Source organism: Urocitellus parryii, chromosome 7 (assembly GCF_045843805.1).
Source record: "Urocitellus parryii isolate mUroPar1 chromosome 7, mUroPar1.hap1, whole genome shotgun sequence".
Lineage (NCBI taxonomy): Eukaryota > Metazoa > Chordata > Mammalia > Rodentia > Sciuridae > Urocitellus > Urocitellus parryii.
Window position 1 is genome coordinate 112,744,899 of NC_135537.1, and position 25,654 is coordinate 112,770,552.

Sequence of the window (25,654 nt, forward strand, 5' to 3'; positions counted from 1 at the left end):
CTGGATTTTGACATTTGAGTTCTGGTTCTGCCCCTTAGGGTTCTCGTTTTGAGTCTGTATCCCTGGACAATTGACAGCTCCTCAGTGTTTCCTTTGCCTCCACTGTGCCATCAACACAGTGACACACTATCAGTATCATTGTAGTTATTAACTGAAGATGATGCTTTGGCCCTGGCTATGGCAAAGGCTCACTGAGTATCATTTCTCTTTTGCTACTTTTGGAACTGGGCAGCCCTGGCTGAGTGCTAGTTTAGAAACACATTTTTGGAGACTGACAGGTTGAACCTTTTACCTACCGTGACTGCCTTCTCTCCCTGGTGGCACTCCCTGGACTCTCTGGAGATGGTGCCCGGAGCAGCAGAACTCCTCACTGAAAGCCTGTGGGGCTTTTCCTGTGGGAATTCTGATACTCCTGGAGATTGAAAGAGGTGTCAGGGACGAGTGGTAGGGAGATGGGAAAGGATGTGGAAGAAAAGACAAAACAAACCAAAAAAAGAAAAAACCCTCAAGAATCACAGTTGATACCCTGTTGCATCAGAATTAGCAGAGCCTGAGTGTTTCCCAGGGGACAGCCAGTTCTTCCAAACCCCGAGGAGTATCAGAGCCAGGGCTGGCAAAGGAGCCTGGGGTGGCTCAGCAGTGGTTTAATTTTGGAGGCCCTCGAACCACATAACACTGTGGGTTGGTTAGAGTAGAGGATAGGAAAGGCAGCAGAATACAACAGACACTAGTATGGCAATATGTAAATCAATGGAAATGTAACTGATGTGATTCTGCAATCTGTATACGGGGTAAAAATGGGAGTTTATAACCCATTTGAATCAAAGTGTGAAATATGATATGTCAAGAACTATGTAATGTTTTGAACAACCAACAATAAAAAAAAATTTTAAAAAAGCAGTCCACAGCAGAGACACCCAAGAAGACCAAACAGGACCCAACATTTCTGAGGCTGGTATGTAAGGTGGGGCTGGTAGGGAGCATTTGTGTGTCCACAGAGCAAACGCTTGCTTTAACCAGCCTCGCCTAGTTTATGAAGGGTGAATCAATATTCCCCCAATTGATCAATAATAGGGGAAAATTTTCTCCCACACCTGCTGCCCCAGACAGTTTAAATAACTGGAAGGACAAAAATATGTTTTAAGGTAAGTAGACGCATAACACAAAGTTTTAGCTTGGGTATTTCCGTTATGCCCACCCTAAAGAATATACCAGAATGGGCTGAGGTTGTGGCTCAAAGATAGAGCACTCGCCTAGCATGCGTGGGGCACTGGGTTTAATCCTCAGCACCACATAAAAATAAAATAAAGGTATTGTGTCCACCTACAACTTAAAAAAAAAAAAAAAAAGAATATACCAAAAAAGATCAGTGTTCCAAAAGTCTGCTCACAGGCCACTCTTTCCTCTCTGTTCTCAGTCCAAGAGTGCCAAGGTCCCAGTCCCGAGTCCACCATGGTCAGAGATCCCAGGAAAGGTGAGGGAGCACTACCAAGGGCCAGTCTGGTCCACATGGGGGGAGCCCCATAGCAGACAGGCACTCCCTCCCAGTCCAGTCCAGCTCAGGAAAGGAGAGAGAAGCTCCAGACCATGACGTCACACTCCCCCAGGACCCACAGTCCTCACCCACAGGGCCCCGCCCCTCCTACAAGGGGCTTGTCTACAGGACCTGAAATGCTGCAGATGGCTTTATTGTGGTGTTTCTGTACCACAGAGTGGTGCTTTTCCTTCTAGTATCTGAATGCATGAAACAGATGAAAGACGGGGAATTCTGAGTTCCTGAGATGAAGGTACAAACAAAAGCCCCATCATAACTCCCCAGGCATGCATCAGGAGCAGGGCAAGCTGTCAAGAGCTGGGTGAGGAAAACACAGCAAGAGCATGTTTCTTAAAAAAGAAACAATCCCTTGCTGCATTTTAAAAAATATTATTTTAGTTGTCAATGGACCCTTATTTATTTATATGCAGTACTGAGAACTGAACCCAGGGCCTCACATATACAGACAAGCGCTCCTCACTGAGCCACAACCCCAGCCCTCATTGCTGTACTATTAATTTTTAAAATTAAACACATTACCTTTGGTTTTTCTAGACTAGGTGCCAGGCACTGGTCAAGCACATTCTAAACTTTAACTCATTCAACCTCCCAAAAACCTATAATAATCATTGTTACACTGTTATTTAAATAATAATTCTTTGTATCATAATGTATATTATATATAATCATATAGTACATAATTATATTTTATTAAAATAAATTGTTATTATTATATTTTATTATTAGCTTATTTAATAAGCTGTTATTTAATAATAATTCACACAGAACTTCCACAGATATTATTTCACTCTGTCCTCAGGGAATCCTGCGAGGCAGCTCTCGGGTTTGACATCTGTCTTCTCCAAGGAGCAGATGGCATCCCTCTGTAAATTCAGCTTGCCAAGGACCTGAGCGGTCAGGAAGACAGTGCCCTCTCTAGCCCCTCTGTTGGGGCGAAGGATATGTTTTGTTCTTCTCAAGGGAGGGCAGGTAAACCCGGTGTGTACGTCACCTGGGCAGCAAGGTATTTTCTGAAGCTACATGGTCACATCACTAAACTCAGATCCCCCTGTTAAGGGGAGACAATGGAGAGACACCCCCAAGATAATCAGATTGTCACTAGGAATAAGAAACTGACAGGCAGGGCCACGTGAGGGGATTAGCAGGAACACACACCTATAGAATTTGGCGGCCTACCCGAAACCCGGTTTCAACAACAGGGAGCAAATGCAGACCCGAGGCCAGAGAATCCCCAAACACATCCCCAGCTCAGGGCATTTTCCTTCTAGACACAAGTGACAGGGATGGAGATCCAGAGCACTTCTGCCACAAGATGGCAGACGTCTGCACAACACAGGGAAGCTGGGACTTCCTCATCTAAAGATACGCTGAGGAAGGCCCAGAACAAAATAACTCGTTTTGATCCCAAACAATTATGGTTCCCAAATGTAGCCATCCCTTGGGATCCATGGGGGACTGGGTCCAGCACTGCCTTCCAATGCACACTGAGGTCCACAGGTGCCCAGGTCCCTCATAGCAAAGGACAGAGTATTTGCATTTAACCTACGCACATCCTCTGAATCCCCTAAATGAACTCCAGATGACCTGCACACCTCCCACAAGGTGAGTGCTGTGTGAGTAGTATCACACTGTGTTGTCTAGGGAGTGAGGACAGGAGAGAAGCCTGCACGTGCTCAGTAGAGACAATTAATTTCTCCACTGTTTTTTGAAGTTGGCTGGCTACACCCTCGGATGTAGAGCCCACAGACGTGGAAGGGCACTGTTCACTCTCAACACACACAACAGGGATCCTCCCCCTAAAAAGGGTCATAACTTGCAGACCTGACACCTCCTGAATTCCAGTCTTCTCCACCTCCCTTACCTACGCACACCAAAACAAGTCAGAGACACCCGCACATCAGTAAGAGGGTTTCTAAACTCAAAGTCAACACAGAAATGGAAAATCATGATAAAAATCAACACCAAAGCCAATGGGAACAGCCACACAGCGGAGTATGAGGTGCTCACCTCCAAAGCCAACAGCAGGTACAGGGGCGTTAAGGCAGGAGCTTCTCCCAGGTCACAGCTGACACCCAGGGCTGAGAGGATCTCCTGGAGGATTTCGTATCTTCTCATGTTGCTGGATTTCAGCGGGTCGAAGTCTTCTTGGGTCTGCACCATGAAGGAGCTGGGAGGTAGTTCTAAGTGCACCTGGACAAAAAGACAACACTTGTTAAATCAAGGCACTTACAGTCTCAGAGAGCTTCTTCAACGGGTTTTCTAAAAGTGTGAATCCCTCTCCTCACCAACAGCAATATAAACTTTGGACCTGAATATCTGAAAAGTAATGGCAATAAAAACAAAAATATTCAAAAGGACCCTTTCATTGTTGTTGTTGGTGGTGGTGGTGTTACTAGGGACTGAACCCAGGGGTGCTCCACCACTGAGCTACTTCCCCAGGCATCTTCAATTTTTATTTTGGTGGCCATCCTGGGGGTTAACATCCTGAGTTGCCCAGGCTGGCCATGAACTTGTGATCCTCCTGCCTCAGCCTCCTGAGTTGCTGAGATCACAGGTGTGTGCTACCACACCGGGCCCTGGAGGGCCTCCTGCACTTGTTGCTACCAGGCTGAGACGTTGGGTAGAGTCAACCCTAAGGGGTCATCAAACTCTTTACAGGTTGATTTTTATCACCAGCTGTGTGACCTTGGGCAAGTCACTTTAAGTTGGTTGTAAGCCTAAGTCACCTGCAGTATCCTTGTGCTGAGAGCCTAAATGAGGTGCTACTGAGCTCACACAGGGAGGCAGAGGACCAAGCTGAGAACGTCCACCCTGTCCGTCAGTCCAAACTGGGAAGCAACTCCTGGAGGACAGCATGGGGAGCATCTGCAGGAACTGAAACACAGGGGACCTCCCCCACTGCCCTCCTCGACCTGGTGCAATTCTAAGACTCAGAGCCTCACGTGCTTACCAAGACCTGCTGCTCAAAGAAAATCAAATCAGCTCTACCACCAGCCACCGTCTCGCACACTGGAACTTCCAGCTCCCCTGAGATCAGATTTTAGTTGTGTTTTAAAGCCTAGAGCTTCCAGGATACCAGCAAAGTGACCAGAACTAGTTTGCTTTACTTGGTTTTTGTCCACTGTATGGAGACCTTCTGACCTGAAGATTAGGAAAATAAAAAGCAAGGTGCCAGCCTTTGGGTACCTGCACAACTCTCGATTCCCACCTAAGCTCTGACCAAGCCAAAGACTCTGTCCCAATATATTGTCTACAATGGTCCAGATGCTAACATCGAGGCCACACCTAAAAGGTTTGGGAACACTGTCCAACATGGTCCCCACGCTCCAGTTAGGCATCAGTGGCTGGGGCTTCCCCACAGACTGAGCAGGCCTGTCAGTGGGCAGCAGGGTCCCACCTGTCCTCCAGACAGCCCCGGGCAGGGAGGAGGCAGAAAGCGGGAGCATGGGTGGGATCTGTGTACTGCTATCTCCTTGCCCCAAGATGGGCCTCTGCTCTCAAATGGACACAGCCAGGCTGGTGGACAAGCCACACCACAGTGGACACACTTCCTTCAAGTGAGCAGGTGGCCATCCTGGGGGTTAACATGCCAGGAGTTAAAATGAAGGAGAAATAAAACAAGCACAGTTCTGTTCCCGCCAGAGCTCAAAACAAAACACAAAAAAAAGGAACTGAAAACCAAGGGAAGAAATTGGGACCAGAAAAGACTAAGAGATATTAACAAGCCCAACCAACCCATCAACCAGTAAATATTTACCATGGGCCAGCTCCTGTGCAAGGATTTGAAGGATAAAGAGAAACAAGTAAAGAGAATTAAGATCCAATATGACAAGCAGAGTGTTGTAGATTCACAACTGAGGGACTGTGAGTCAAATCTCAGCCCACAGGTGATCAGGGAAGGCTTCCAAGAAGAACCTAACAACTAGTGTAAGAATTGGAGGACAAAACCATTAATTTAATCAGGTGCAGAAGAGGAAATTTATCACATTTACAGGTTTAAAGCTATTCCAGACACACAGCAACATGTATAGAGGCACGGGAAATAGAAATCAGAATTTGTTTCCTGAACTGGGAAGAACTCAGACAGAAGCTGTGGGAATACATAAAAGATGGGCTTGGACACTGAGATTGGTAACTGCTTAGATGAAAGAGGAAAAGTAGATCAAGGAATCAGCAATTCCTTGAGGCATGATAATGCATTTCCCAGATACAGGATGTAAAGGAGAAGGAAAATGAGTTTGATAGTGAAGATAAGTAGGCAAGATATCAATATAGCTGGAAGGGGGAAACTGTTCTGGAGTAACAGCAGTAGCTATTGTCAGCCTTAGGGAGACCTGGGTGTAACCTGACTGATTAGCAGAATGGAATTGCACTCTTGAATTGGCATCTTCCCAAAATTAAGCCTAACTTCCATTGTGTATATATATATTTATCTGATCACTATCAGAAGCTGGAGTGACTCGTAATGATATCACTGACCATGTGAAATGCCCAAATATGCCTGAGAATGTCAGCCCCAAATGTACTTAGGAGTTTACTCAAAACTGAATTGGGAAATGGTCTTCCCCAAGAACACTGCTTCTAGTCATAGCAAATCCTACTTCATAGGAGAGATTGGCAGGAAAACATTGACAAAGTCCTAAAACTAAAAGTCAGTCTCCAGGACCCAATTAAAATATAGATTTTTATATAGACCTTCAGCAGTAGGAAAAAATGAATAAGAGCTACCAGTACTTTTAATCAGAACTTAAAATTACAAATATGTTTTTATTAATTGAAACTCACATGTAAAATTGCCTACCAAAGCAAACACAGGATAAAATAACTAACTCATTTGTTCTCATCTGTCCTCTCAGATCCAACAGTCTATAAAAACCCTCAGGGGTAGAAACTCTGGCTTATTTGCTAATCTTGCCCCAGTTTGTAGCATGTAGTATACAGAAGTGCTCAATAAATGTTAAATAAGAAATATATGTTTCTATATAAATTGGGAAGAAATAAAAATCTAAAAGAATATTTAGGAGTCTTGGAGAATCCCAGGCTGAGTCAGTTAAATGCTGTTAATATTGAAGTCAAGATCCTAGGGTAGGTATTAAGTATAAGTTTAGTTACCTCACATATCTGACTACATAACCTAGGAATCCAAAAAATGTGTGGTGAGATGTTTGTGGAAGAAGGGATTAAAAGTGAAGATTTCTTTCTTTTAATAATGTCTTGCTATGTAGAAAAATGAGAAATTATACCCCAATGATTCAAATGTTTGAATTGCCAAGATCATTGTAATGTCATGTGTAGCTAATTAAAAAAAAATAAATTGAAAAAAAAAGGGCTGGGGCTGGGGCTCAGCGGTAGTGCACTTGGCTAGCAAGTCTGAGGCACTAGGTTCGATCCTCAGTACCACATATAAATAAATAAACAAAGGTCTATCAACAACTTAAATTATATATAAAAACTAAAGTAGAGAGCTGGGGTTGTGGCTCAGAGGTAAAACGCTCGTGTAGCATGCATGAGGCGGCACTGGGTTCGATCCTCAGCTCCACATAAAGTAAAATAAAGACCTTGTGTCCACCTATAAGTAAAAAATAAATTAAAAAAAAATGAAAGTCGAGTACTACAATGCTCAAGTGTGAGCTCAGAATTTTATATCTACCTAAATTATCATTCCAGTACAAAGGACACAGTTTTAAAAATGCAAACAAACAAAAACCAAAAAGTCTAATGAACCATACAAACCCCAAGCCCCAAGACTATAAACATCCCTCTCCAGAAATTTGCTGGATAGTGAAGTACAACTATGGAGAAATGACCGGAAAAACAATGTCAAATAACCAATTTGAGGATTAACTCCATTTAATTGTAAGAATAATTGTTCACAGTAGAGGATTAATATATAATGGCTAATACAGAGTGAAATTACACATAAACAACAACAACAAAAGGGTCTACCATCCAAATCCAAGACAGGATGCAGGCAAACTTCAGGCACAGAGGGTGAGAGGAGAGTCCAGCACAAATGAAGGGGACAGCCTGGGTGACCAGACATGGGTAGCAAGGGCTCAGCTGGAAGGCACCTTGGGCAGATCACCTGTACCACAGCAGCATCCAACAGGCTTGGGCTTCAGGCTCATCCGGAGGAGGACCCCATAGCGGGAGGCCAGGAGTGTTTAATGTTGGGGAGTCCTCCTGGGGTAGTAGCCGGAGAAGCAGAGAATGTTACTTTTCATTTGTTACTTCTTGGTATTACTTGAATTTTCTTAGCAATACATTGTATTCTTCCTTCTCTTTCTTCTTCAGTACTGGGATGAAACTTGGGGTCTCCTGCATGCTAGCTTTACCACCAAGCCACACCCCAGCCCTTATTTTTTTATTTACAAAACTACTTTAAAAATTTTTGAGAGATGTGAAACATGGTCAGACTAACCTTTTTTAATGTACCTTTTTTAAAAGAACAAAATTTTCACATTTCCCTGTTTATTATTAAAGAAGGGAATTTCTGCCCTTTTACCCCTTACTTCAAGTGATGGGGCTTCTGCTCCTTTCCCGAAGATGATAATTTGGGTTCTAGGGTAACTGTCTGGAACAATACTTTGTGATGAAACAAAAAAAGGGCCCTTTTTTTTTGGCTGACATCATTCCTGGCATGTGAGTCAAACTGTTAAGTGTGAATAAGAACATCATCAAGGGGAGGAGAGGGGAGGTGGCATCGGAGGCATCAGAGGGTGCGGTGGACACAGCAGACTTGCCAGAGCACAGCTGGTGTGGCCTTGAAGTTATGTAGAGGCAAATTCCACCTGCACATCAATAACCAGGGTCAGGACAGTTTGATGAAGTACAGATTCTAATTAAGAGCCAGAGGACCACAGCCTCACCACCTTCTCAGCCCAAGTTCAAACTTGAGTAAGGATTGCAGCGAAGGTGGCTGGAGACTGCTCCCTCACACTGTGCACAGGCATGGACTCCAGTCAGGCAGTTACCAAGGAGAAAACTGGTAGAGACTACCCAAGGATGTCAATCAACTGGTGGTTTACATCCTCCAGTAAATAAAGTAAAAAGTCTTGTTCTGTGCTCTGTATTATTGCCTTGAATCTGGAAATTAATCCAACCTATAAATTCTGACGTGAAGCCAAATAAAATGGGTTGGAATGAAAAAAAAAAAAAACTTTAACAGTTCTAGTTGGTTCTGGCTGGTCATTATATCCTAGAACCAGAGCTTTTTTTTTTTTTTTTTTTTTTGGTAGCACAAATGGAACCCAGGACACTCTACTGCTGAGCTAAACCCCAGTCCTTTTTTGAGATAGGGTCTCAATAAATTGTGAGGGTCTCACCAAGCTGTGGAGGCTGGCCTTGAAACTTCCAATCCTCTTGCCTCAGCCTGCCAGTCACTGGGATTAGAGGTGGACACCACCAGGTCATACTGAACCTGTACTTTTCAAAGTGACCACTAGGCCAGAGGCCTAAGCAGGCATCTATTTGAATAGTCACTTTGGGATCTTGGAGTGCAGCAAGGGACTGGCTATCCTCACTTCAAACAGACCAGCTCTGGTTCATCAGTATGAGCTGTTTTGATGTGCATTATGTTCATAAAAATTGACATTAGAATTATTTGTAAGATTTCATTTTATGTTTCATTATTTCAATTTTTTTCTGCTCAACCTTTACCCTAAATAATATTCATTTTCTTGAGCTATTTAGGGAGAAACATTCATTTGTAATTTATAGGATGAAAATATATTTTCAATGGCCTTGAGAAAGAAGCCATTTCTCTTGAACCTGGAATTTTTTTCTGCATATAAGAGAATAAACAGTCTCCTCACTGCAGACAATAAGAAAGCAAGGCAGTCTCCCCAGAGTTGCTCACCATGAAAATGTGTCCAGAAAACCTTATGTGCATGGGAACCAGATGGCACCTGGAATGAGGACTCTTCCTTCCACACAAGTGTTTACAACAAACCATTGTTAACATCTTTGTATGAAAACATGACAGGACATACTAATGAGAAGCTTTTACTTGATGTTTTATTTGTAGAAAAGTTTCAGTTTTGCCATATTTATATTTTAAAATGCAAATATGAGAAGAAATGAGATTCTCCAAAATGTGGCCTGGGAACAGCTGATCTAGAAAGCTCTGGAGAGAAGGATCTGCATCCACAGGCCTGGCAGGCACTGCACTCTGTGTAGTGAAGGCTCTGAGCATTCTGCTACAACTGAAAGGACCCCAGGTATACCCCCACCAGAGAGAAGAGGGCCAGGCACAGTCATCCACCACCACCAGCAGCAGAATCCCGACCTGGTCTGTGGCAGGTCCAGGCACTGACTGACCTCCCTAAGCCCTGGAAACCCAAACAGGGCAAAGTTGTTTGAGCTTGGCCTGCTGCTGTCAGCTGCTGATTTGTTGATGTTCCTCTCAAACAGCCTTGCCTCATGCACTCACTGGGAAGGGAAGCAGGTGACCCCATAGCTGCTGGCTACCATGGCAGTCTGCTTTCTGAACAGAGGCTGATGCCTACAAAAGTAACTAAGGGAAATGGGGGCTACAGCATGTCTAGGAAAAGAGGTGCATGCAGATAAAACAACTACCCGAGGAAAAGCAGGAAGAGGTGAAGAGCTACAAACCCTTCAGGTGTAGCTGAAATGAAAATGGAGAGGAAATGGAAACCCAGCTTCTCTGTCCAACTTTTGGGAACCTTCCTTGCTAAGAGGTCAGCCATTGAGTTTGGGGAGAAAACTTCAGAGACGGGAGCTGAGGTGTGACATTGAGTGATGGGTATCAGAGGGACTACCTCAGCCTAGTAGGATTCATAATGGGAAGGGAGAAGGCAGCATTTTTTGGTGGGGGAAGGAGGGCAGCGGGAAAGTACAACAGCTATGTACTTGCTCAAATAGGCTGGGCACTGGGGCCACCTACAAGGAAAATCAGTGTTCACTGGAGTGGAAGATGAACATGGGCAGACCAACTGGGCCACCAAGTGGGGAAGGAGCTTGTGAGGGGGGAGAACAGGACAAAAGAGGTGCCATCTCCCCAAACCTGCTGAACTGAGTGTCCAGCCTGTGAGTGGCCCAGTAGGGCCATCAGCACTGGAGAGAGACAGCGTGGGGTGGAAGATGAGGACAGAAGGATTCAGGCCACAGGGAGGGCCCGACTGGTGACACAGCAGAATCCAGGAGGACAGGGCAGAAAGAGAGCAGCCCACCAGGTCAGGAGCTTGTGGCATGCTGAGACTTGTCCAGCCGCTGTGCCTGGAAGCAGAAACACCCTGTTGTGGTGGAGCCGGCTCAGGCCAGCATGAGATCTGCTGCAATTAATGGAGAACTACAGGGACAGTTTTATTGCATCCCAGTTTCCAAGCAGGCTAGGATAATTCTGCAAATCCCCCTCATGCATTATATAAGGGTTAGATTATGATTTAGGAGACAAGCCTTTTCAGGAATATTAGTTTATCAGTGAAAAGAGACCCACTTATAATTCATTTACTGAGAACTCAGTAGGACAAATAAAATAATTAGGCTTTTTTTAAAAATAGCACTTCAGCTTTGCAATTGTTCTTCATAATAATGAGCTGTTATGTACAGAGTTTCCACTCTTTATTTTTTTAAATAAGAAATTACATGCAAGCCAAGTAAGACAAAATGCAGATCTAGAGGTTTCTGTGGTTATAGTAATCGGCCCACAGTACATAAATCCCCTGTCACTGGAACCTGGCTGCACTAGGAATAAATCTCTTATTTATGCATTTCACAACCATAATATTTAACAGTGTCATTTTCATGAGTACATGTGCCAGATTTAAGAATGTAAAACATTCTGAATTTATAAAAACAAATGAATTATATTTACATTACAGAAAGATTTACTGCAGGGTTCTTGTAACCAATAAGCTCCTCTAGTGCACTGAAGATGTAATTTCTAATGCATCTTAGTCAAACTTTTTGATCAAGAACATATTACTATACCATGCAAAGTATATAGAAACACTGAAATCACACTCAGCTTTGGGGGTGAAAAATGCTACAATATTTGTGTTCACTGACCCTCCTTCCTCTAAGTCCACAGTGGACGAGTCTCTGACAATATGCAAATTGTCTAACAAGTACTTACTATGCCATCTGTGGGGTACACGAATGTGATTAAGGCATGGCACCCAAGAACAGTTCTTGTAGGTCGAACTGTCTCTGTGAGGCATGAGAAATGGAATAATATAACCACCCACCAACTGAGCCACCATTATGAGTCAGAATCCATGACTCTTGAAACATTAATTGAATCTTTCAACCTTTGAGTAGGTGCCATTTCCATCCCATAGATAAGAATGAAGATCCAGAGAAGGCACATGAGTCCTGGACTTGGAAATAAGAAGACACAGTTCAAATGTCTGCTCTTACCAGGGCCCAGGGCATGTCACTGAACACTCCTGGCTTCTATCTTCCCAACACATAGTAGGGCATCAGCACCTCCACAGAGCAATGGGAAGGATTAAAGCACTCAATGCAAGGTCTCATAAGACAGTATTAGTTCAGTAACTTTTGCTAGAGATATGAAATTAGGGAATTTTTATCATATTCCTGACTGTCTCATCCCAAACATGGTGCTTTGGAAAGAGGTTAAGTTTTAGACTCAGTGGGAAGGACCTGAAGCAAAAAGGTGGCATGACAATAATGTTGGAAGTCTGAGGAAGGGTCTGTGTTCACCTTGGGCCCAAAGAGCTGGGAGGAAGACCCTGGGGAATCCAACTTTGGGAAACTATTATTTTCTATTCCTGAATGAGAAAACAAATTTATAAGATTTCTGAAATCTCTCCTCCCATGTTTATTTTAATCATTCCCTTAAAAATGACTATTCTAGAGCAAATACAAGTAATGTGGGGCTCAATAGTTGCTTTGGGGCTAAGTCAAAATAGGAATAAGTCTTACCAACATCTGTCGAGAACTGACACCTAGAATATTATTTATAATTACAAAGCAAACCCATAATGCACCTATAAGAAGAGTTCCCCCTCTCTGATTAATGCATTGGAAAAAAATATTAGTCTTAGAAATTTTGTTCAAATGTTTTAACTTCAAATCATCATTTAACAGTTTTTCAGCACTGAGACTGCCAGGCCTAGTAATACAAATATTAAAATATATATGTATTTTAATTGGGTAGACTCCGAACAGACAGCAGAAGGCAATCAGTGCAATCGTGAAGGTATACACCATGGATGTTTGTAACTACTGGTTACAGTGAATTATGGTAAACAGTCCCATATTACTGTCTTTCCCTGGCCATTAGACTTGACATTCCTATTCTCCATCAAAATCTCATTTTCTTATTAGACCTACAGTTTCCATAATTCTCTCATAAGACTTTCTCAGGGCTGGGGTTGTGGCTCAGGGTTAGGGTTTAGGGTTTAGGGTTTAGGGTTAGGGTTAGGATTAGGGTTACTCAGAGCATTAAGCTGCACCCTCAGGTCTCAGGGCCCAAGTTCCTGTAGAGGACAGAGCCATGAATCCATCAGGGCCCAGGGAGCTGCCCCAGAGTGCACAGGGGCCAAGGTGCTGGGCCCACCTTTCAGTACAGGGCTGTGAGTGAGAACCTGGGTCAGGGTGTGGCTGAGGAACCTCTTCAGCGCATCCGCAGAAACCCCACCACACGGGAGAGCCTGGAACACACCAAGCCTGAGCACAGCAGAGGGAGACTCTCAGGAGGGAAGGCTGCCCCTTCAGGCCCAGTCCTCGCACCGTGGGTCTCGCAGGCATTCCTTTCTTTATCCTTAAAAGCGCTTTCTTGGTCAGGCCATGAAGCTGCAGGGGTTTTTGTTTTTTCTTTCTTCTTTTGATACAAGGAATAGAAACCAGGGGTGCTCTACCACTGACTACACCCCCCCAGTCCTTTTTATTTTTCATTTTATGACAGGATCTAAGTTGCCCAGGTTGGTCTTGAACTTGCATCCTCCTGCCTCAACCTCCCGAGTCCCTACAATCACAGGTATGGCCACTGCACCTGGCCAGCTCTAGGCTTTGAGTGGGATCCAAGGAAAATGGTCTTATCAAGACAGAAATGAAGCAGTGAGGAGCTGAGAGTGCAGAGGCAGGCTGGAGGCGAGAAGCAGATAAGGAGGATGGGCCATAACTGAGCAGAAATGGGCAGCCAGGAGGCCTCAGCCACCAGGAGCAGACCAGGGCATAGCACCCGGCATGTGCAGTGGCTGTGGCAGCTGTGCTCTTGTTAGAGCCAATGACTCCAAGAGAGCAGGGAAGGAGCATGGGGCAGATGTCCCTAGGCTGGGGTCCGCCTGCCACTGTACAAGACTCCCCAACATGGGTAAGGCACCCACAGCCATGGCAACGAGGGGGCAAGAACCAAGGGGCCAGCAGTTAAGTCCCACCCCTGCCAGCCTTCTCCACAGAGCACACTGCAGCCGGGCCAGCGGGAGCCTGGCCATTCCCATGAGAGAATGTCTGAACTTAAAGTACTACAGCCAAACACAGACATGAGGAGAAACAGCACAGCAAGCCACCCGACTCAGGAAGCTTGTCTCAGAGATCTGGCCCAACAGGCCGTCTGGGCCTGACCTGCCAGCCTAGCTCAGTGGGGAGCCTACCTGAGGTGCACAGACAGGGCCTCATTACAGGGTCACAGAGAGTGTCCTCACAAGAAGCCAGACCTGCTGGCCCTCAAACTCCAGCTTAGACCCAGAAGTGTGAGAAAATGTCTGCTAAGCCACACAGTCCACTATATTTTGCTCTGGTAACTTGGGCAGACTAACACACACACATACGCACACACACATATACACACACACAAATAACGTGGTGCACTCCTAATTTTGTACCCAAAAGGACTTAACATCAGCATATTATAGCAACATGGCCTCATCAATGTTCATAGCAACTCAATTCACAATGGCTAAGCTATGTCATCAACCTAGGTGCCCTTTATGAATGCATAAAGAAAATGTGGCACATATACACAATAGAATTACTCAGCCATAAAGAATGAGATTATGGCATTTGCCAGGAAATGGATGGAATGTATCATGTTAAGTGAAATAAGCCAAACCCAAAAATTAAAGGCAGAATGTTCTCTCTGATATGCAAATGCTGACTCACAATGGGGGTGGTGGAGGGGGTGGAGGTTCACTGGATTGGACAGGAGAGTGAGGGGAAGGGAAGGGGATGGGAAAGACAGTAGGATGAATTGAACATAACCTCCCAGTGTTCTTATGTGAGTACACATAGTATGTCAAAGTACACTCTACCATCACATGTAACTCAATAACAAAATGGTGTTTTAACCACTGCAACAGAAACACTGAGTCATTCAGCACATCAAGCCCCTTGTAAGAGATAAAAATCAAGAGGAAAACAATTAAAAGACTGAGAAGAGGGCTAGGGATGTGGCTCAAGCGGTAGCATGCTCGCCTGGCATGCGTGTGGCCCGGGGTTCGATCCTCAGCACCACATACAAACAAAGATGTTGTGTCCACCAAAAACTAAACAATAAATATTTAAAAATTCTCTCTCTCTCTCTCTCTCTCTCTCTCTCTCTCTCTCTCTCTCTACCTATCTCTCTCTCTCTCTCTCTCTAAAAAAAAAAAAGACTGAGAAGACCTGGAAATATGGGGCCTCTACCTGGCCTCTTGGGATTCCACCCTCAAGGCCCTGACCCACTGTGCACTGAAGCACATCCTGACCCCCACCTCCCACGCTCAACTCTGTGAGTCTACGGAGCCCTGAAAAGAGAAGGCCACCCTGACCAAGCCTGACAACGGCAGATCTGAGCAGGACCCAGAGAGCAGTGCGGGGCTGGCCACACGGGAGGACCAACAGCAGCAGCATGTTCTGGGAAGCTCTGTGGTAGGGTCTGAGGGCAAAGAGAGGAGGAAGCCATGGGGCTCAGCTCACATCAGGAGGCCCCATTTCCTGAGGGACTCCAGAAGCAGGTGGGTTTCCTACTGGCTCTCAGAAGATGAAGGAGAGAGTCGTGCCCTGGACCAGGGGTTGCTACCCTAGAAGGGTTTCAATACCATGGGAAGGCCTCCACTCAAAGGCTTCTGCCCCTGGCCTCCCTATGAGCATGGACCCTTCCCCAAATTGCCCACATACCAGCAGCTCACCACCCTATGATCGGAGGACTCCTCCTGAAGGCCGGCAGCCAAAGTGTCAAGTGCCACTGACAACACAGGACAGAAGCAGCACTCAGCAGGCACTAACAGTCTGTCAGCACCCACCCTCAAGTGCTCTGGGACAAGGGGTCAATTTCTGAGTCTCAGGCCTCTGCAGGCCCTTAAATCCCATGGCACTAGGTCCAGCCAGCCAGTTACCTACCCTCAGGACACTGAGGCCTGCCAGCTTTTTGTTTTCTTTTGTGGTTCTGGGGATGGAATCCAGGGCCTGGCACAAGCTAGAAGTGCTCTGCCACTGAACTGGGTCCCCAGCTCCTCACAACAAGCAGGCTGCTGATGCTGCAGTGAGCTGCACCACTGTGCAGCCCTGGAGCTGACTGTGCAGCCACACTGAACGGGGCTCTGCAGCACCACGCCGGCCAGCTACTGCCAGGACAAGGCCGGAAAGCTGGGACGGCTCCTGAGCAGCCACGTGTTCCCAGCTGCAGGGGCCACTGACATACATGAGAGCATGCTCTGCAGCACCTCAGCAGCCACCTGTCAGAACAGAGCAGAGGGCTGTCACTCGGCAGGGTCTGGGCAGTCATGCACTCGCACTAGACACACCTGTCACCTCTACAAAGAAGAGCACCTAAAAAATTCCTTCACAAACCTAGAAATCCCCCAATGCTGCCCACCATGACACCCAGGCATGTCCCCGCAAGGTCTAGGCCGGGACCCACAGCCCCCGCTCTGGCTGCACCCCCTCCCTTCCTGTGCTGCCAGGATAGACCTGTGCTGCTGTGAAGACCCCTGCCCTGGAGACCTCTGGAAACTCAGGACACCCTCAGTGGTCACTTCGCAGAAAATGATTTCCTTACGCAAAACTTACAAGTGTGGACACAGAACAAATGGCAGCCACTAGCCCAGGAGTTCCAAAAGGAGCCAAGACCTGGTGGGGCCTGCTCCTCAGGCCCCAGCCCACTGCTGCTAGGAGGCTGAGTCGGGCAGCTCCCTGCTCTGCTGTCCCTCCTACCTGGGACATTGTTCCAGTCTCCTCCACTCTTCTCAGATCCGAGTTTTCCTGAAATCCCTGTGAAACCCACAGCTCCACAAAATCTGGAAAACCACAAACCAAAGTATTTACACACATATGGTCTCCAAGCAGCTGTGACTCACACAGATCCCTAGGGCCACCCAGCCCCATTCCTATCAACATACACGCACTCGCCAAGCCAGACTTACCCTCACTCTATTTTGGAAGTACTTAGCATACATCAAATTTATATTAAGGGCTTTTTCTCTTAATGCAAAGAAGTAGATCTCAAGGGATGGCTCATAGATGGTCCCCCCACAGCAAATACAGGACATGCAGCTCATCCCACCAGGAAGGAGCTTTTTGCAAGGGAGGATTCCAGGCAATGCAGGCAACCAAGGCTCACAGAGCAGACAGAGCTGGCCACTAATGGAAAATGCAGCCTCTGCCAACCCCCTCCAACTGCTGAGGCTAAAAGCAAATTCAGGACACCACAAACTTGCTGGGCCCCATGCTCACAGGCATGGCGAATGCTCAGCTTCCCACTGGCCGAGGGAACTTTTTTTTAATATTTACTTTTTACTTTCAGATGGACATTATATCTTTATTTTATTTTTATGTGGTGCTGAGGATCAAACCCACGGCCTCATGCATGTCAGGCACTCTACCACTGAGCCACAACCCCAGCGCCCCCAAGGTACTTTTCTCAGGAACTATGAACATACCAGAGAGCACAGCCCTAGCGATGTCCAGGTATGGGCAGGAGGTGTCTATCTGCTGGCACAGGAGGCACAGGTTCCTGAAGAGCCACGCCACCACGGCCCGCATGTCAGGATGGCTGGGGATACAGCGCACAGTGGATCTGGGTCTGCCTGACCCCATGGCTGCCTCCCCTTACTTGGCAATTTTCTGCAACCCTCACTCCACTGTGAAGCCTAGTCTTTCTGCTCCAAAAGTCCAGGGACCAGCTACAGGGTTCTGCCTGGCTGCAAATGACCCAGAATCAATTTCAAATGGTTCACTTATCTGCACTGAACACTGTAGGGATCAGGGATGGGACACATACGGGATATGTGCAGCTCCTTTGCACATACTCTCTGTATGTCTTTGTTTCCTACTTCACTGGTTTCTGCTATAACCCTTATTACTTTCTCCCTCCATCTGGCTTAACTTGCTCTTCTCTTTCTAGTCTCTGAGGTTAAGCCTAGATTGATAACATTCTTTTTTGAAATATAGGTTTTTACAAATATGGATTGCCCTCTAAACATTTCCTTAGCTGTGTTCCACAGATTCTGGAAGACTATTTTCATTTCCACTCATCTCAAGGTATATTAGGTGCACACTAAACTTCATGTAGTGAAGTTTACTACCCTTGTATAGCTTCTGGCTCTGTCACGTTTAGGCTTCCCACTTCAAAATCACGAAAGTCCTCCCAGGGCTGGCTTTTATGTATTGACATTTTCCTGTTTAATTCATCTAGAGGTTTTGTTTAGTTTTGCATACAGAACCCAGGAACTCACAGGTTCCAGGCAGCTCGAGGACACTGAGCCACCCCATAGCCCGGGCTTTTTTTGAAATAAGAAAAAGATATGACCTTTTTTAATCAGTGTGAGCCACTGTCACACCACCATTTGGTTTCAGGTGGTGTGGAAAAAAATCACACATGATTTCAATAACAACTAATGTTCTCGTTAAACAATGAGGCAATTGCTTCTCCAGGTGCTTTTGGAAGTAAATAATTCATACTAAACAGCAATGTCAAAGCAACACAGATTCACTAGTGCACTACCTTTCCAGCGGCTCTTGTAGGCTCACGACACTTTGCACATGAAGACACCATATAGCTTCAAGCAAGAGAGAGTTCTGAGGAAAATGAGTGCTATGAGTCTGTGCCTGTGTCCCAGCCTAGGCCGACTTCATGCCCACTGAAACATGGCCAGAGGCCTCACTTTGGGCTCACGTTCCTACCCCCCTTCAGGCTCTTCTGCTGTCCTGGGGCTTCTCTCCGTTCCCACAGTCTAACCTGCTGCCTGTCAGGCTCTCGCAAGCCACCCCAACCTGGCTCCATGCAGCCAACACAGCAACCCAGTGGTTAAATGCCCCTGGGTTCTAATCCCTAGTACTCCAACTCTTCTGTAGATGCCTTTACTGGCTCCTCATCGCTTTGGGGACAAAGTCAAACTCTTATGCATGGCATAGGCCTTTCCTCATGAGCCTCCCCCAGGGAAGCCCCCCTGGACTGGCCAGGCATTCACACCATTCCACTGGACCCTGCTCAGACCATGCTGATCTTGTCCCCCACCACCTGCTATCCCCTCCCCTCCCCCAAACTCCAGGCAACTTTCAGCTGCCAAGAAGCCTTTCCTCACACCTTCTCTGCACAATTGTGAAGATGACACAATGCAATTTTCATGTGCATGTCATTGCCTTGTCCTAAATTAGATGCAATGAGCACAGGGATCATAAGCAGGATAAAAGGATGGAAGTTACCACTTTGGCCGTTTCTTTCCTTTTATACACTTGCTCAGGCAGTTAGCACAAAATGGTAACTGAGCACTTTCAAATCTTCAAAAAAAAATCTGTAAACTGCCAGGTGCAGTGGTACACACCTGTAATCCTAGCGGTTAGGGAGGCTGAGGCAGCAGGGTCTGAAGCTTGAGGCCAGGCTCAGCAACTTAGCAAGACCCTGTCTCAAGATAAAAAATAAAAAGGACCATGGATGTGACTCAGTAGTTAAATGTTCCTAGGTTCTAATCCCTGGTACCAAAAACCAAAACGAAAAATATCTGTAAACCTACAGAGTTTGAATTATTCAAAAAAATACTTTTAGTATATTTAAATACTCTACTACTACACTGAAAAAGACTTCATGATAATATACCCAAGAAGGCAGACCACCCTGTTTCTGGGATGCACTCTATTCTAATAAAGATTGCCAACAATGGGCAGACACTGGCAAAAGGACTGAGGCTCTTCCTTCTCAGCACAGGAGCATCTGATGAACTTTTATTTCATTATCATTAAACAACATATTCAACTGAATCCCCAAGAAAACCCAGGGTTCTGGCTCCAACCAAATCAACAGAGCACTGCTGGACAAGACCAGAGTTGAGGTTGTTACCTGTGCTTTCCATACTTCTTGGCAGAAGGAGAGGCGGGAGAACATGCTGTGTGCCAGAAGATACTGAGCAATCTCAAGCAAGGAAGACAGTTTCTTCTGAAAGGACAATAGATCTTTTTTGAAGACAGGCAGACTACCTAAACTACAGCAGTGTGCTATTTCCACACAAACTCATGAGCAACAACATGTGACATTTAGGGGAACTGGCATCTCACTCTTTGCTCGGTGCTGAGCAGCACGGGATGGCTAGGCTCCTCACAAACCATCTTCATACTGCAGGCAACTGTCCTTGCTGACAGTTTCCCCACAGGAACCCCCACCTTCAAGGCCTGATCCTGAAAAGCAGAGCCTTAAAGACAAAACAAAAAACAAAACTTTTCCTGAAAACATCAGCAATTTGAGTTAAAATATCTTTTTAAGCCACAGTACACAGAAAACTGTCTTCAAAAGGGGGGAAAATGAAAAGGGAAAAACATGATACACAAAATAAGACACTTTCATGGACCAAGCAGCTCTACTACAATGAGAGGTAATTTCTGAACCCAGAGCTGTGCACACGCACAGGCAAGCAGGATGAGCAGATATGCTGACAGCTACACAAAGAGCTCTATCTCCACCGTTCAGCCAGCACCACCGAATGAGAACCCCAGCAGGCTCTTTCAACTACTCTTCTCCTTTCTCTTCTTTTATTCCCCGTGCTGGGGATGGAACCCATGGCCGCCCATGCTAGGTAAGTGCCCAGCCACTAAGCGTTCATGGGTGCGGCAGTTTGTCTTCCTGATTACTTCAGCATCCAGATGACCTGTAGGATGGAAGCATCCCACCGCCTTTATAGGTAGGGGCTTCCCAATGCTCTGCCACACACACCTGGTGGAAGAAAGGGCCACAGGTGGAGTCAGTCTGCAGGGCTAACAGAAGGAACCCCAATGCTGACTCTCAGGCAGCCACCAGGCTACTCCTGAGCAACCAGTCTCTAGTCTACCTTCCTTGAAGTGAGAAACTCTGTGCACCCTGGAAATAGGTAACACCTACAAGCAGTCACTTCCTTAGCTTCAAAAACTAATTTATGAGAAGAAATAGAAAGTTCTAGTACATGATCATTATCTTCAAGATTCTGAAAGCACATATATATGAAGTGAGCAAATGCGATGGTTTTAGAAGCTTCAGTAGAGTATTAGAAATCAACTATTTGTTGCCAGGGAAAAATTTATTTTTATTTAAAATGCATTTATCTTATTTACTTATTTAATTTTTAAAGCATGGTAGCCATCTCTTCAGCAAAAAAACAAATTTAGGGGCTGGGGTTGTGGCTCAGCGGTAGACCACTTGCCTAGCACGTGCGAGGCCCAGGGTTCGATCCTCAGCACCACATAAAAATAAATAAATAAAATAAAGATACTGTGTACACTAAAAAATAAATATTAAAAAAAAAGAAAAGAAAAAGAAATTTAAAAACTAATGGATGGGAGCTGGGGTTATGGCTCAACGGTAGAGTGCTCGCCTCGCACGTGCAAGGCCCTGGATTTGATCCTCAGCACCAGATAAATAAATAAATACATAAATAAATAAATAAAAATAAAGTTATAAACAACAACAACTACTACTACTAATGGGTGGAGGGTCCATACTTCTGTGATTAAGGATAAACAGCACAAGATCTCATGCCTCATCCAAAGTCCTTACAAGAATGTACAACCATGCCTGGCCCCTGGACTTGTGACTCATCATCTGTGAGATTCAAAACCAGTTATGGCAGTGAAAATCAGGATCATTTCCCAATGGCACACAGCATCAGAGATTCTTCCAGACCTATTATCTAAGGTTACCTTTATACTTCTTAAGAACAAATTAGTGATTCAGTTAATTCCACTATTTGCAAAAATAGCTGTCACGTAAAAAACTATGAAGGACAAGAAGAAATCTAACACATTTTTTATTATCTCCTCCAGAGCCTTCCCTATCTCACTATCCCAAATTGGGAGGAAAGTGGCCACCTAGAAACACACTTACCTTCCTCCTTCCTCCCTGACACACACCTAGAAACACACTGCCTTCCTGCCTGCTCCCGGCACAGCAACCTCTGCTTGTGCACCTCTGTGGATGAGCAGCACACACTGCAGTCTTTCATAAATCAGCTTGGTTCCTACTCAAGTCAGTCAGTTTCTAAACACAGCAGCAAAACAAGCCCACACCAAATCATAAAATAACAAATCCTCTAACTCCATGAATTAAGAATCCAAGTGTAACTCACCTATGAAGGAACAAGAACCATCCGTGGAGGCCTTGTCACTGTCACAATCAATCAATCTGTCGAGGCACAATTTTTCACAGAGTGGATCTTCCACCTAGAATCAAAGCAGGGCGTGCACCACTGTCAAAACCCAGAGGCTCCTACCTGGCTGGCCTGAGACTTTTAAAGTGGAACTGACTGACCGCAGCCTGGGGAGAGTCGTTAACCCACTCCTCAACCGCGCTCTCCACCGAGACGCCCTGCTCTCCTCCCCAGGCAGCCGGGAGCCAAGGCCACACCGACTTCCTCTCACCTCAAGCAGAAGGTCACTCAGGCTCTGGTGGCGTCTCAGGAGTTGCACCGCCGAGTTCTTCAGTTTCTGTCCCCTTTCCGGATTATATTTTTGCCTCTTGACTCTTCCCACTAAGGAAAAGGAGAAAATCAGTTTCCAGACGTCGACCCAGCGAGCTCCTGCCCCGGGCCCAGGGGACGCGAGGCATACCGCCCGCGGGGTGGCCAGGGGCCCAGCAGGCGGAGGGCCGGGCCGCCTGGACCCTTCAGGCCGGAGCCGCCCCGCGGTGGGGAAGCGCCCAGGGAAGGGGCGCGGGCCGGCGGAGGTCCGCCCACCTACCCAGCAGCTCGGCCCAGGACCTCCGGCGGCGCAGCGGATCGGAACCCGCGGCTGCTCCCGGAGGCGGCGAGCCCGCCATGGTGAGCGCCAGGACGTCGAGGCGCTTGCTCTCCGAGCCCGCGCGGCCTTCTCATTGGCTGCGGCCGGTTCGCGTGTTTCGGGGCTGAAGTCCCCAGGCCACACCCCACGAAGGCGGAAACCTGGGGCCGCGGCCATCTTGGCAGTGGTATCAGAAAAAAGGCGCTGGCGGCCATCTAGGTGGTGGCAGGAGCGTCCAGCGCTCACGCCACGAGAGAAAAGTTACCCGGGGTTGGAAGCTGGAAGGGGCAATGGGCGGTGCGGATTGACAGTGGCATCCTGCCAGGAAACAGCGATGTCCCTAATGCGTCTTTCCTGACGAAAAGGACCCAGAGCTGATCTGGAAAGGACGGGCGCTACAAACCCAGATCAAGAGATGCTGAAAACCTCCGGGCCCTCCACTGCAGGGCGGGCCAGCTCCTGCAACACCAGGTTCTGCATTTCTCTTACCCGGGGTTGCTGTGCCGAGTTCTCATTTCTGGAAAAACTGGCCCAAGGGACTTTTGTGCCACGGCGTGACTCTCCTAACTCGAACGTTAGGGGAGCAGAATAGAGCTCATAATGTCACCTAGGGAAAAAGGGCCCCATCGCTTATGCTAAAACTAACAATCATAGTCTTTTCCTATAATAGTGGCCCAGGCAACCTGAAGTGTGTATCCATCCTTTGTCTGTAAGGGAGAGTTACAGAATACACCAACTGCGCTTTCTGCATGCTAGAAAAAGATTAGCCAACTATCTTCATAGTGTGGTGGGGACAGATGAGACAAGACCTGAAGACAGCAGGAAAAAGCTTTATTTGGCTGTAGGCAAGTTCAGAGGGCAAAGCTTTTGCTGTAATCCATCTGAAAGGACACTCGCAGTCTTCCACAGTCCAAAGAGCACACCACACACCTGAATCTTGTGCAAGAGATTCACTGTTGGTGACCTGGGGCAAACTGGCAAACCTGTCCCTTGGTGGAGAGCAGCCGTTGGCCAAAGAGATGGGGACTATCTCTAAATCCTTGGGGTGGGACAGTCCAAGTTAACTGGGTAGAGGTGTGAGTGTCTGGGTCTGTCCAGGTGAAGAGGAAAATGTCCTGGGATTGGCATCTTTTAAGTCCAAAATGGAAAGCTGCTTAGGAGTTGGGCCAGAAGCGGGTAGGGTTGGGCCAGAAGCGGGGTAGGGTTGGTCACAAGCTGTTTAGGAGCTTAAGCTGGGGTGGGGTTGATTGTTTAGCAGACACATGTTCTTATGGGAAGTTAAGTATCATTGCTTCATAATCGAAACTTTGAAGCCTTTAGATAAAAATGCTCCCAACCTAAAATGGTGAATCTGATGCCAATATTGATATGATGCCAATATTCCTCCCTTTTTGTTTTTTAGATACCAGGGGTGGGGCTGATGGTCTTTCTTCTGTAGTTTCTTCCTGCTGCTTAGGGGTGAAGACATTCATTCCTGTAAAGGGAATCAGGGAGGGTTTTAGGTGGGGGCAGAGTCTCTGGGAGAGAGGAGTTGATCAGGACTCATAGGTCTCCGTCTTGGGCATCAGGGGCTATTAGTCCTTGTAGTAGCCTCCTCTCTCCAAGAAGAGTCTTCTTTAGGAATCAGTGGGGAGCTTTGGAGGGTTGAAAGTTGAGGTTTTGGAGATGCACAAAATCAGAGGTCCTCTGGGGGTTGCCTTATAGTGAGACTGATCTGTAAAGAGGGGCTGCAAAGGAGGAGGTCATCTACATGTTGAATAAGTTTACATTGGGGGAGTGAGAGGGAAGACAGATCCCTAGAAAGAGCTTGGCCAAATAGATGGGAACTATCTCTAAATCCTTGGGGTGGGACAGTCCAAGTTAATTGGGTAGAGGTGTGAGTGTCTGAGTCTGTCCAGGTGAAAAGGAAAATGTTCTGGAATTGGGGTGTAAGGGAATGGAGAAGAAGGCATCCAAAACCGAAAAATGAGTGATGTGTGAGGGAATAGTGGAGAGGCGGGATGTGGGCTGGGAACTCCTGGGTGAATTGGGTGAAAAACCAGCCTCTACCTCAGAGAAAAGCCTGTCCAAGGAAAGGGACATGACCTTTGTCCTTGGAAAGACCCACAAAGCACTCCTAGGCACATTCCCACCCTGCTGAGTGGTTTATCTACAAATGAGATCTGCTGCGCCAGGTGTCCCTGACTCAGTCAGGCTAGGTGGGGACCCATAGCAACCCCCTAGCAGCCACCCATCAGCATGAGACATGGAAATACATGGGATGCCAGATGACCCTCCCAGTAGTTTATGGTGTTGGGAAACCATGTGTAATTCAGCATGAACACCCCTCTTGGAATAAACCAATCAGTTCAAATGAATACCCCTTTTGTAGTAACCAATCACCCCTACCCAATCTGTTCCTACCAGTGAATGTGCTAATCATGTTTTAGAGTTGTGATTTGATTTTCCCCATGGTGTGTGATGATTTGCTAAGAGATGCTATGACGTATGTGGGGATCCCTGCCTTCTCCAAAGAATGTATAAAACTGCTGCAAACCCTGGGCTCGGGGCCTCTCAGCATCACCAGTTGCTGTGTGTGCACGCGGAGGACGGAGCTAGCTCACCATCAACACCTCTTTGCTGGTGTTGATTGGTGGTCTTTTGGGAGTCCCGAATATGAGCATAACAGGGGATTACGGCTGTATTGTGAAGCAAGATCCTGTATGAGTCTGCAGTGTCTGGTTTCCTGACTGCTAGGTTGGGTGTGTTGAACTTAGGGTCTGTGGCACAGAGGCCTTTCTGGAGAAGATCAAAGGTTTGAGACCCCTGAGGCTCTGGAGAGAAAGTGAGTATTGGGGTCCTACTGCGAAATAGGTGGGGTCCTTGAGATGTATTATCAAGGGAGAGTGGCAGATGGCTGTGGAGGGCTTTTGGAAGTCCCAGATAGAGGGATGAATCTCTAATGCAGACACGGGGTAA

General features: G+C 46.5%; 1 protein-coding gene across 1 annotated transcript; it reads right to left on the reverse strand.

The window, feature by feature from the left end:
- Positions 1-367: 367 nt before the first annotated feature.
- LOC144256109 (Fanconi anemia group A protein-like) lies at positions 368-22,736 on the reverse strand. Its single transcript, XM_077801230.1, has 9 exons — positions 22,658-22,736; positions 22,340-22,449; positions 22,048-22,141; positions 20,012-20,145; positions 18,465-18,538; positions 17,401-17,513; positions 16,676-16,758; positions 3,563-3,745; positions 368-412 (listed from the first exon to the last, which is right to left on the reverse strand). The coding sequence occupies exons 1-9, from the start codon at positions 22,734-22,736 to the stop codon at positions 368-370; spliced, it is 915 nt and encodes a 304-aa protein (XP_077657356.1).
- Between the last annotated feature and the right edge of the window lie 2,918 nt (positions 22,737-25,654).